Raw genomic sequence first — 13,225 nt, forward strand, 5'->3', positions numbered from 1 at the left:
ATTTAACATTTCCACTCAGTTGTCAGTCTAGTCCACCACATTAATCACCAAGTCTCACTCAAGCAGTGCAGAAGAAAAGACTATCTGGTAAAGACATTAGAGATGGTACTGATGAAGAAGAAACAGTTTGGGTTTTATTTGCAAATCTCTAGTGCAATTAAAAGTAACATCTGCTTTCTACTCTGCTCCAGGGCTGAGTGGCAAAATCAACACAATAATGCGAGTAAATCTCTTGAATTTTTTTTTTTTTTATGCACATTCCACTTTTTTTGGCAATAGTTTTGCTTTTCTTTTCAAATGACACTTTCCTTGTTCAAACAGATGTAATGGCAATTTCCACCCTGAAGAAGAGGAGCATCTATGGATAACAGCTACAGAGACTTGAAATAAAAAAACTGGTACGAATGAAACACAAAGAGAAATGCATGTGTTTGCATAAGCACAGGGGGAGAAAAAGCAGAGCAAGAGTTAAAAGAATGGTTTTTATTGGCAACAGAGGACACAGCTTCTGTCAGCCACTCTGAGAAATGTGTTGTTTCCATCAAGTGCTGAAGAGGACAGCAGAGATGCCTCCCCAGCTAACGACCCTGCATTCCTGAACAGGATGGCAGAAAGGTTGCAGGCCCTCACACATGCTATTCCTTTTCCTGTCAGCCCAGAATCCCACATCATTCGACTCACACCTTTTCACAGAACTTAGGAGAAGCATATGGCTACTTCCTATGTAGGTCATTATTTTTGGCTCTTTTGTGGATACTTGCATGTAGGAAATTTAGTGTGAGGTGCCCCTGCCCATGGCAGTGGTGTTGGAACTAGATGATCTTAAGGTCCTTTCCAATCCTAACTGTTCTATGATTCTATGAAATTCAACTTTATACTATATTCTAGAAAAATCACACACTCACAAAGATCCCACCATCCCTGAGAATATTATCAGCTACCAGTGGATTATTAGTAAAATGTCTTCACAAAAAAATATAATGATAAACAACAGAGCAAACAGCAACTAACTGAATGTCCACTAAATAATATGTTTGTTTCCTGTGCCATTGGGTAACACAGCAATTTTTCAGTGAAAGTTCTATTCAAAGGCAGTGCTTGGGGATTTTTTTCTTAGTATTCTAAAAATGCAGAAGAGTTTAAAATTATTTGTGTACTGCCATCAATAGAAAAAAAAAAAAACCTGACTGCAGGGTGTTCTGTTTGTTAATTCTAGTGCTTTTCACCCTGCTTAATATATTTTCTTTACCTGTAAAGTATCAAGTAGTTCATTACTAGCTTCCTTTAATCTATAAAATAAATATTTAGTGTATGAACATATTATATTCATATAACTATATTCATATATTTACCGAATAACAAACTAGTAAAGATTGTGCTGACTAAAACATTACAGTTTGAAACCCTCTCTAAAGCGGATGTGCTGGTACCAACAACCTGTACCACTACACACAAAATAACCACACCATGCTGTTAATGTGCTTGCTGGACACTGACAAATAAGATGTATACAGATTTGCAGTCTGTTGTGCTAGTATAAAGTGAAATAATGGTAGTTTTGATGGTTTTATTGATAATTAAAGCATTAACTCCAACAGGCAGCTTTAATCTTGTACACTGATTTTTTACAATGAAAAACTGCAAGGAGGCTCTTGGAGGGCTGAGCTGTCTGATTATGTTACTATGCTGTCTCCTGGGGTATTTTCCATTCACCCTTTTTGGTAGTCAACAGCAAATATGCATGTTTATCCACAGCAAGTAATCTTCGTATTTCCCAAATTAGGCCTTAATATGTAAGTGCTTATTTAAACAGATCAGATGCACAGCCTCAAGGCAACTTTAAGCCTGCAAATGCCATACTCAAGATGAAACAGTTCTTGCTATATTGTTCACTCATTTAGATGATGACTTTCTAACTTTTAATATGCTTGGGTGATTTGTGGAGAAAAAAAAATATTATAATCCAAGGAGAAAATTAAGTTTGGGGATGTGTATTATAACCCACACACTTTTTTGTTGTGTTTCAAATGAGAATACATGTGGCCCAGAGACCAGGAGCCCTTTGCTCTCTGACCATCCTGGCTTTGTATGTGCAACCTGAACATTCCTAATTCTTGTTTTGGGGGTTGAATAGAATCCTGCTTCTCCCCAAAAGCACTGGGAAGATTTGAATTAATCTTTTATGTTCTTTCTGAATGTGATTGAGGCAGAATTGGCAGGAATAGGAACAGTTCCCTCAACAGTGGTTTATCAATCAACAGTCTGCCTGGTGTGAGATGTGGAGCTTTTAAATGCCTAATGCCAATTGTAGAACCCCTCAGTATGTCAGAAATCATAAAGGAAAATTCCATGTTTGCCCTGTTGTACTTCTTCCCAAGAAATGCTGTTTGGCTGAGCCCTGGTGATGATCTTGCTGAAGTCCCCAGTTAAGAGAACTTGCAGTATAATTAAGCTAGATGATCTTAAGTGGAAAATAGTTGATGAGTAACACATTTAATTTGTTTTGAAGTATGAAGAAAGTCACAAAGATGTGTGTCTAGTTTTCCATTTGAAATTAAGGTATTTTCTGTTTTTTGTTTTTTGACCCCCCTTTTTTCAGAACGTCATTGGGAAAGCATTTGACCTCAATTATGCAAACACTTGAATACATGAGTAATAAGGAATCTTGATCCTGCTGAGGACTGAGTGAAACAGTGTACTTGCAATACTGGAATTTTCTGTCACACATTTCAAAAAGAAAACCTGAAAGAGACTGAAACAGGAACAATTTTTTTATTCAGGCATTACACAAAATTGTCCTACACATTCCTAGCTTGATACTGAACCCATTAAAATACGTCTATACTTTAAAGAGTTCTAGCTGTCTCTTTTGTTCAAATTGTTTAAACTATGCCCAAAGAATTGTTATCACTTGTTGGAAAGATATGTCAAACAGGGGATTGCAGAGATCTGGTACTATTGGATATCTTTATGAATTACTTTGGGACAGAGAATACGGTTCTTAAGGTTGCAGATACAACTAAGTTGGAAGGGATAGCATGCATTTTGAAGGGCAAGATTATAAATAAAATTACATTGACAAACTGTGTCAGTAGCCTGAAATATAGTATAAAATTCAATACAGGCAAGTGTAAAGGACTACAGTTGGGCAGGAATAAAACCTGGGAAAGTGTATGAAATTCTGATGACAGGAGGGGATTCAGGGGTGTTTTAGTAAATCAGAAACAGTATGAGTCAGCAATGTCATACCGTGAAGAAAGCAAACATCATACTGGGATATATAAACAGGAGTTTCATATGTAAGACACATGAAGTAATACTTCCACTCTACTCAGTACTCATAAGGCCTCAACCAAAGTACTGTATCCAGTTCTTGGCACACCACTTCAAGTAAGTGGAGAGATGCCAAAGGAAAGCAACAAGAATAATCAGAAGTCTAGAAAAGACAACCTAGGGAAAGACTGAACGAAGAGGAGTTGTTTAGTCTACAGAAAAGACAGATTGAAGCCATGCTAACAGTATTCAAATACGTGGAAAGCTGCTAGGAAAGGGGAGGTTACAAGCTGTTCTCCATGGTAAATGTGCGAAATAAATATTGGTTTAAAATTCAGTTAGGGCTATGTAGACAAGTTTCCTTACCAATTGGATGGCCAGAAAGGTTCCAAGTAGATTGTGTAAGAAAGCAGCAGCATCCCCATCTGGTGGGGTAGGAGGGTTTAGGAGAAACCTAGGCAAGAACGACTGTGCGGCAACATAGTGATATTAGGACTTGGTGCAGTGCTTCCCACCGCTATGAGCTTTCAGTGTTAGCTCACTTCTTTAAAAACACTACTATATCTTGCTGTTGTGCGGAAGCCCAGCGCTGAACGTGACCTGCTCATGGAGGCGGGTGCAGCTAGCACGGAAATGCAGCCCCGGTGAAGCGCAGCAGGCGGCCGGCTCCCCGCTCCCACAGCACGGCCCTGAGGGCCAGCCCCACCCGCAGCTCCCGCTCCGGGCCCTCAGCCGCCGGCGGACCACCGCGCGGACAGCCCCTCCGGCAGCCCGCCCCGCGCCCTCCGACCTCCGCGCTCCCTAGTTACCGCGCGGAGCGTCACGTCGGGGCCAAACCATCGCTGCGCGCAGCAGACGGCGGGGTTGAACCATTCGCCCAGCAGCTGGGGGGGGTACGGGGTCGGACAGAAGCGAGGGCTTCGCGGGTGCCCCCTGCTTGCGCCCGTAACGGCTGTCGGACTTGTTGCCATAGCTCTCGCTTGCGAGCTACCCTCTCCCCTTCTCTCTGGTCTCTCGTTGGTTTCGTCCCGTGCGGGCCATAGCGACGGTTGTGCGCTGAGGGAAGATGGCGGTTCCGGCTTCTGCACTGCTGCCGGCTCTGTGAGCGCGGCGCTCACTCCTTTCCCCCTTCCCCTCCTAGCTGTCGCACCCCGTCCCTCCCGGCTGCCCTCCGCCTCTTCTCCTTCCCTGTCGGGGGCGTAGGGATCATGTCGGAGTCGGAGGAGGAGGAGAGTCCGGACCACCAGCTCAAGCTAGTGCTGCTGGGGGACGGCACCACTGGCAAGGTCAGTGCCAGCCCCGGCCGCAGCGCCCCACTCCTCTCCGTAGCCTCGGTTTCCGGAGCCCTTTTCCTGATACTCCGCCTCAGCGCTCCCCCTTCCCGGCTCTCCCGCTGAGGAGGAGCAGCCCGGCTGACTGCTCCCCTTTCACTCCCGGCCCTGTACTCTCCTTCTCCGTCGTCTCCCTCTCGTGTGTGTGGCAAGGAGTAGCGGAGAGCCGGGCCGGGTTCCTCGTCGGGGCGCTGCGCCCCGGGACCGCCTGTGTTCGCTCCGTACTTGGCAGCGAAACCCTCTGTCGGCGTTTCGGTACCCTTGCGGCACCCGGGGAGATTTGGTCAACAAATAGATGTATACGGCTTTAATCCCATTTTCTTGAGCCTTAATGAAAGGAGCGGCTAATAACGTAGTGACTGTGCTGCTTGGTCCTGGCTCCCCGCAGTGATGCCCGTGCGCTGCTGGCCGCGCACTGGCGGCGGATGGTTGCCCGGCTGAGGTACCCGAAGTTGTTCTCCGTATCTGTCAGGGCCCGAGAGGGGGCCGGGGCCAGGCCCTGGCATGCGAGTTGGAGGTTTCCGCCAGAAGGGCGAGCAGGGAAGGTTGTCTAGGTGGATCAATAGGCTCTCTTGGTTTTCGGCTTCAGAGCTCGTTGCCTCCTGAGGTGGGTAGAGCAGCGTGCATCTATTTGAGTTCCTGTTCAGAATTTGGAAGGGCACTTCTGAGTAGATTTTAGTTTTTGTTTGTGGTTTTTACAGGGTTTTTCTTCTGTCAACATAATGAAGTACTACTTATAAAACTTTGTTTATAAACATGTTGCATTTTTAAAAGAGAAATTTTGATAGGCCAGAGAAGGCAAAAGAGATACTGCTTTCTTACCCATTAAAATACTGATCTTTACTATGCACAGGTGAACATTAGTGCTATATGTAGCCTGAATTTTTTTGTGAGATACACCTGAAAATAGTAATTTTATTGAGTGTTTGAAGGATACAGTTTTTCATTTATCATTTACTTTTGAAAACACGGGGAGGCAGAAGGTCTGCCTGGCTCCATTTCATATGAAAAGTAGAAATATTCTTAGTGGTGGCTTAAATAAACTGCCTGCCGTTAGTAGAAATAAGGTCCTATTGAAAGTATGTGCATGGTTTTGCTCACTTGTGCAGAACTCTGTGAAGAAACTAAACTTTTTTGTGTCCAGTGGTTATAAACTCAGTATGAAGTGCTATTGTACTCATCTGAGTCAGTAGATAGGCAATTCCAAGTGACTATGTGATGAGAGCATAATAAATGCACAGGATTGACAGCTGAAGTCCTGTTTCACTGGTAGTGTTCCCCAGGAGTTTTCCATTCAAACTGAGGAATCCTTTCACTACTGCTATTCAGCACCTTGTGGCAAGACCTCTTGCCAAACATGGATTTTCAAGTGTTCTTTGGTTTTGATGTATATTCCTGCTGGTTCCTACCTCTCATGTGGGAGCTGCCACTCATTGAATCTCCTGCTGGCTCTAGGAATCCTGTGCTTCAAGTGCAGTTTATTTTGCATGAGCAGCAGCTATATTGTGGTGGGCTGCTTTTCCTCCTGTTCCCCCTAGATGATGCTGTAATAGAGGCTTCTTCCAGCCATGCTGAGGGCCTAGCAGCAAACACTTGCAATAATGGATTTATTGTAAGGTCTTGTGAAAATAAAGAAGTGATTGGGTCATGGAATGGAAGGATAAAATATACCTAGTGCTATTTCAAGCACCTCAGAAGACTAAATTGTTGAGGTTCCTGTCCTTTGTTGGCTACTCGTTCCGCTTACTTGTTGAAACATGTATGTCTATATGTTTTCAACTCTAAATAGCCTGCCTCTGACATCTGGTTCACAGCTGGTCTTTACACACATGCATACTTAGCCTCTCACTTACTGTGCAAGATGTTTTTTCTTCTTCCTCTGTTGCTGGGATAGTTGGACAGGGGGAGTGTAGGGAATAATGGAATATATCTTCGAAATATAGTGTGAGATGTTCACATCTGACTTCTTTCTATTGCTCATCCTCCTGCCAAAAGAAAAAAAGAGATATTTTTATTTCTTTCCACTTGGCCATCTGGGGCTCTCTGGTCCTCAGTTCTCCAGGGGGAAAAATTTATGTCTTTGTGAGTCGGCTGGCCAAAGGTGTAAACTTGCTTTCTTTTTCCTCATCCATTGTTTAGAAGCAATGCGATTCCGGTTCTGTGCAAGGGTTGGTAGCAGTTTTAAAACAAATCAGTGCCAGTTCAAGGTAAGGATAATGTTTATGTTTCCACTAGCTGGGAGTTGCTCTGTCCATGAGGCAAGGGAGGGTTGTTGTGCTTCTACTAATTTGTTTTATGGTGGTTGAATGAATAATTGGATACTTAGAATTTTAAGGGGAGAAGAGCAGAAATGGAAGAAGGAATGAATGGGAGGAATGAGACAATATCTCTGAAAAAGTGTTTGAGAGCAATAGAGATGGTAAGGAAAGGGTAAATTGTTAAAAAAGAAAAATTGAGGAAGGCAAGATTGGTTAGTAAGAGGATAATAGGAAATAATTATTTTAACGAGCTAGACAAATTAGGAGAACAATCCCACAAGAAATTGTAGGTGGGAACAATGTGAGATGAAATAAACAGCAATTATGAATAACAGTTGGCTGATTTGATTTTGGTTACAGGAAGGACCGTATATATATACAGAGTAGCCATATGCACCTAGGGCTTAAATCAAGCCACTCATCCTGAGTCAGAATGATTTTCTGTTAAAATAAACCAGCAGTACTAGTATGCATTAAAAAAAATGATGTTATGATTCAGATATTTCTACTCTTGCTATGCACAAATTGGTTTAATGTTGAAGTATATGATGATGCTGATTTAAGGTAGAACTACTCTGACTTGGTACTGTTGAACAACGTTTTGGGCCTCTGGAAGCAAATCTTGGAGCTATTCATGGGAAGGGAGGTCCTGAAAAATAGCTGTGCAGGAGGCACAAAGCAGCTGAGGTTCTGTCTTCCTGCCATCTGTTGCAGCTGGGACTGGAGTATAACAGCAGGAACATCCTACCTTTTTCTTCTCTTAACAGCTGATTATGAAGATGAAAGAGCTGATGCTTGACCTGATGTGGGAGCTAAAACATAGGCTGGAATACAGAGTGGTGTCCTGCTTGCTTTAAGATTTTTTAGGATGCTAAATTTCTAAGCATTGTGCTAGTTCTGGATCTTGGTTTTAAACATGGGCTCAAAAAATTCATCAGTGTTGACAAAAACACTGTTGTTACTGTTAAGTCTTGCAAGTGGAAAATTGCATCAAGTGTCCTGTGCAAATTGGTCTAACTTCATAGATCCATGGCTAATGTCGAAAAAGTCTTGATAATTTTCTCTTTTAGAGTGAACAGTTTCATCAGTAATTAGGAGTGTGGTGGAAAGACACCAGCTTCAGTGGCAGAACTTTCTTTTTTACAAAATACTTCCCATCCAACCCCAATAAAGCTAGACTGTTCTCAGTGAGAAATTCTCTGTGTTGGACAGTTACATGTTTTTATGCTAGTTAAAGCATTTCATTATTTAGCCTAGTGTTTCTTTTCATTTTGTTTGTTGAAAAGTTCTTACCAGTTGGGGTAGGATGTGACTTAGGGGTGAATGTTGCTGTGCTTGGGGAATGACTTCTATGTTCTAGGAGTGAGGGAAGGAATAGGTAAGTGTTTTTGAAAAGTGGGTTCTCAGTTGGCTGGTAAAATTGGTACATTAATGGAAATTCATGGCTTCAGAACTGTGTGCTTGCATCCCATTGAATTTTGATTTTAGTTTTTGTTTTCTTACAACTGTGATACTACACTTTGACTTTCTGAAAGCTTTGTTCTGTAGAATTTTACTCAAAGAATCATCATTGGTGGGGTTTTCTCTACAAGTTTCTATGCTGTCCTGGTGAGTAGTCAATGTCAGTTAGAGCTGGCTATCATTGCTTGTTCTGTTTGACGTTCAGTTTATTTCCATTTATTTAATAAATAGGGTTTGCCTTTTTTCTCTTCTGTTTATACAGTAGGTAGGTGTTTAGGAACAGCATGTCAGCAGTTTGTACTGTGACTTGTTGACATTGACAGATGGAAACAAGAAATTGGCTTGCCTTGCCTGTGAGAATTATTCTCATCTTTGTTTCCAAAAAAATTTCCAAAATATTGCATTGTATTTTGCCCTTAGGGTGCTGTAAATTTGATTGTTGCTGTATTTTAAACTCAGAGTTTTTACTGTCTGAAAAGAGGGAGTTTGTCACACCAACCTTCAATATTGTATTGCTATTCAGAACAGCATTTGAACATTATAAACATTTGCTTTGAAGTATTTAAGATAAATGTGTGAACCTGTCAGACTGGGTCTAATGGAAAGTCTACTGTGAAAGTTGGTGGCCTGGTTGTCTTAGGAGATAGATAAAGGATAAGGCCTTCTGGATATCATACTGATATCATACTCATCACTGATCGTACTCTGATCTGTATATTGGTGGTTGAAATCTTATGAATGTAGCATAATCTTTTTCAAAACCAGTCACTGATCGCTACAGTTCTACTGAATGATTAGTTAACTTTGGTTATTTTTTTACGTAGGTTGCACTCAACATTGACAGAAAAGATTCTGTCATACAGAATCTTTTATGGCAAACATGGCAGGGAACAGTTTTAGGATTGAAGGGAGTATCTGCATTGTAGAGGTACCTGAATATGCATTGACATAACTTCGTTGACTGTTGTGGACAAATCTGAACTGTTGCTCTTCGTATTTTGTGGATAAATATTCTGTAAATAGAGGAGTCTAGTCTGGTAATCCAATGCCTTGAGCTCTAATATTTATTAGAAAAAAATTAAAAAGGAGTTAGTCAATGATTTTTTGCTATAAATTCCTTTGCATTCAAGAGCACGATAGAGGAAAAATGTCTGAGATTTTTGCCATGCTGTTGGTTATTTGCTGCTCTTATTGCTTGGCTGTTAATTGAATGCATGTTGTTTATTTTCACTAACACCCCTAGAGGCCCTCAGGGAATATCAAGTGTCACAGAGTGATAAAGCTAATATTTACTGAGTCCTTAAAACAAGAAGGGAGTGGTTGCTTATTTAATGGGGATCTAAATTAGTGTGTTGGAGAATATAGAATACTATGATATAGTTAGATGATATTTTAATCTGCACTCTGGGTACTGGTTACTTTTATGATAAGGAAAATTTGAAGGAGAAGGCTGTATGGTGTATTCCTGCGATGTTTTTGTTCTTATCTACATATTTAGGATCATGACAGATTAAAAATAATATCTTTGTAGTCTTGACAGACTGTGATTAGAAGAATAAGTTCTACAGACTTTTTCAGTACGACAGCCTAAATCTGTATTGAATTTAATTTTGTGTATGTTGTTAGTTCTGTCACATAGCTGTAGGCAGAAGAATCTTCTTACGATTCATCCTCTGTGGTCTTCACCCTTCCACAGTGATATAAATATATAATCCTATTCATGCTATTTATAATTTACTTGCCTTCCCCCCCCCCCCCAATTTATTTATTTATTTTTTATATCCTCTTGAGGCTTGAGTTAGTGAAGTAAGTGAAAATGTTGCCGTAGTCTCTAACTGACTTTTTGGATTACTTCCTAAATGTATTCTGATATCAAAATATCACTTGTCACATATATAGGACAGTGGTAGGAATATAAATGTGATATAGAAACAAGAAAACAGTAAATCTTGTATTTACTTCACAGGTAATTTAATTGCAGAATAAGAGTTTGCCTATTCATACTAGAGCTTTAATGCTGGAGCTCTGGTAACCATGTTTTCCTGCAAAAAGAGTAATTTATCTTTTCTTCCTGTGTACATTTGACAATTTTAGCATACTTTAGATCTTCATTATAACTGTTCTATTAACAGAACTTGCCTATTGTCATTGTTTCAGAACTATTGGCATTATTTTGCTACTGCATTAATTCTGTGTGCTCTAACAGCTATTTCTCATAACAATGTGACTCATCTCTTTGTGTCTGGATGAACAGAAAGCTGGCAAAAAACAATTCTTCTTGCCCATTTGAGTTTTCTCAGGCAGTGAAAGGGTTTTGTGAGGCCTTTAGGCTTTTATTCCCCTGTATGTGTAAATGCATATTTAGATTTTTTTCTGCAATTACTCTTGGTATTTTCAGATGTCACATCAACAAGATATTTAGGTGCACACCACTAATGTGATTTAGGATGTATTTTATCAGTATGATGTGTTTTTTAAATGTATTTCATTTTTTTCACAATAAAAATGTTTATATTCTTTAAAATTGCATCTCTCCTTTTTTTTCTTTTTTTCTTTTTTTAATCTGTGGATTGTGGGACTTTCTTCTTTTTTTTTCTTTCTTTCCATTTTTTCCTTTTTCTTTTCCTTGCATAGAGAACTTAAATTACTAGTGAAAGAATATAAATGCCTTGCTTCATTACTTTATGTATATTAGTTGTATATCCTTTTAGCAGTATGTAGTAATAGCTGATTAGTAGATCAACAGTGTATTGGTCTACTTTCATAAACCCACAAAATATAAATTGAAGAAGTAAATTTCCAAAGTTCTGCTTAAAGGAATAATTCTGCAAATGTGAATTCTTAAGGTGAGTTTAGTATTTTTTGTGCACAAGAAACTAATCTTCCTATTATGTAATATCTGATCCTGGAACTTCGATACACAGTGGTGGGAATCTGCCGCACTTTGGAGCCCCTGAGGGACTCTTCACTGTGCAGATCTCTGTTCCCTCCCAGAAAGTTGGTCTGGGATCGTGGTGTTCTGTACCAGGGAAGGACTCTTGTTTTGGAAATGAATGCTTTTTAAAAATAGTCTCTTCAGGTATGGATATTGTCACTTAGATTTGTTTCAGTTTGAGCGTACTAATGATGCCTTATTCAAATCTGTGTAATATTTTCTGATATGACTAAACAGTACCTTTGAAATACAAAGGAAATATGCAGTTTGCTTCTTTTTGCATAAATTAATATCCTTTTAAAGAAGAGAAGTAACATTCTTTTATTATGTTGAAGCTGGCCGGGATGCTTGTCAGTCCAAATCCATGGACACTGTTGGAATGCAATGATTTAAAAAGCGCTTAACTGTATTTCATACTTCTGGTTTAACATCAAGTTTTTTTGCTGTTTAAAACAACAATTTAATATTGTTTTGTTTTAGACATCCTTAGCTACACGTTTTGCTCAAGAAACATTTGGAAAACAGTACAGACAAACCATAGGATTGGACTTCTTCTTGAAGAGGATAATATTGCCAGGTAAAAAAATAAAAAGTAACACTGAAAAGACTGGGCAGGAGTAAGGCTTCCAGAAACAGATTCTTCAAAGTAGTGTATACCAAATAGGCTTAGTACAGTACTTTTTATGGCAAAGTAAATTAGGTTATTCAAGTAAAATTTTGTTAGTATGTCCTTGACAGGTGACAAAGGGTTATGCATTTGCAACTTGCATCTAAAACACTGAATTCATATAAAAGGAATGCTATCTATGTTAGTGATTTTTATTATCTCGAGTGAACTGACTGTCCGTGTGGATAGTGTAACATACAACAATGAAATGGAACTTTAAATATATTCACTCAAGAAGTATATGTGCTTTGAAAGAAATAATTTTTTTTTTTTTATTTAATGAAATACACAACTTGTATTTGAGTTGTGTGAAAGAAGCATAATGCAGCTATGGAATCACAGTGCTCTAATATGTGAATGCTGTTTTATGCAAGGCAGCATGAAATTGCTGGCATTTAATAGACCACTAAAATTTAGGGTCCCTCGGCACTCATAAAAATACAGTTTGAGCATTCAAGATGTTTCAGTTCATGACTGCAAAGAAACTATTTAGATGCCAGTTGCAGCACACTGCATGGAAAATGAAAAGAAATAATTAAAAAAGAATAGTTGCTGGTAGAAGTTTGTCTCTGAACAATTGGGGATTTGAAATAAGGCTTTATTGATTTGTGTTTGCTCAATTTCTAAGTATGCAAGTATTTCATTAAATGCATTTTCTTCTGGCTTCAAAAATCAGAAGAAGATAGCAAAAGTATGCGTAATTATTAAAAGTTGTAGTGAGATTTGATAAAGCTGATGCGAGTTCAGTTCTGTAGTTCTGTCTTTTTCCTTGTAGAGGACGAGGAGGGAAGTAAAGCCAGAAATGAAGCATTTTAGCTGTGACCTGAAGTTATAAGAAAATATATACAGTTCTTGAACTTATTTTGTTTAAATTATATTACCAATAACTTCTTGATTATGTTTATATATTTTGGTAAGTGAAACAGAATAATCTTTTCAGACTATTCCTGCATTCACTATTTTGGTTTGGCAATTTTGCTGTACTTTTTTAGTATCTGGTGAGTGATAAAGTACCAAATTTCAGTGCTTATTTCTCCATAAAATCAATGGAATAATTTTTTTATTGTCCTGCTCATGCCTCTAAAAATACCAGTGTGTATAATACTTAACAGCAGTACTTGCAAGTGGAATGTGTACACAAATCATGCAGTGTGCATGCTGAGAACTTCTTTTTGCAAGTTTTTTTCCAGCTGTTAAGCATACAGAAGCTATTAGTATGTTACTGGGATTCTGAATATTCTTGTGGAGTAGAAAATTTGGAAAATTATCAACTATTGATTCATTCATGTTTTGCTTTCTT

General features: G+C 39.3%; 1 protein-coding gene across 2 annotated transcripts in view; it reads left to right on the forward strand.

Moving 5' to 3' along the window:
• Window positions 1-4,251: 4,251 nt before the first annotated feature.
• The window catches only part of RAB28 (RAB28, member RAS oncogene family), a 66,760-nt gene continuing 57,786 nt past the window's right edge, over window positions 4,252-13,225 (forward strand). Inside the window, exons 1-2 of one of the 2 annotated variants that reach the window (XM_065659205.1) lie at window positions 4,252-4,559; window positions 11,739-11,835. In XM_065659205.1, coding sequence (XP_065515277.1) covers window positions 4,482-4,559; window positions 11,739-11,835 — 175 coding nt within the window. In that variant the 5' untranslated portion in view covers window positions 4,252-4,481. The remainder of the gene's footprint in view (window positions 4,560-11,738; window positions 11,836-13,225) is intronic. The other variant, XM_065659212.1, reaches the window with a different exon arrangement.

This window comes from Lathamus discolor, chromosome 1 (assembly GCF_037157495.1).
Source record: "Lathamus discolor isolate bLatDis1 chromosome 1, bLatDis1.hap1, whole genome shotgun sequence".
In the NCBI taxonomy this organism is placed as follows: Eukaryota; Metazoa; Chordata; class Aves; order Psittaciformes; family Psittacidae; genus Lathamus; species Lathamus discolor.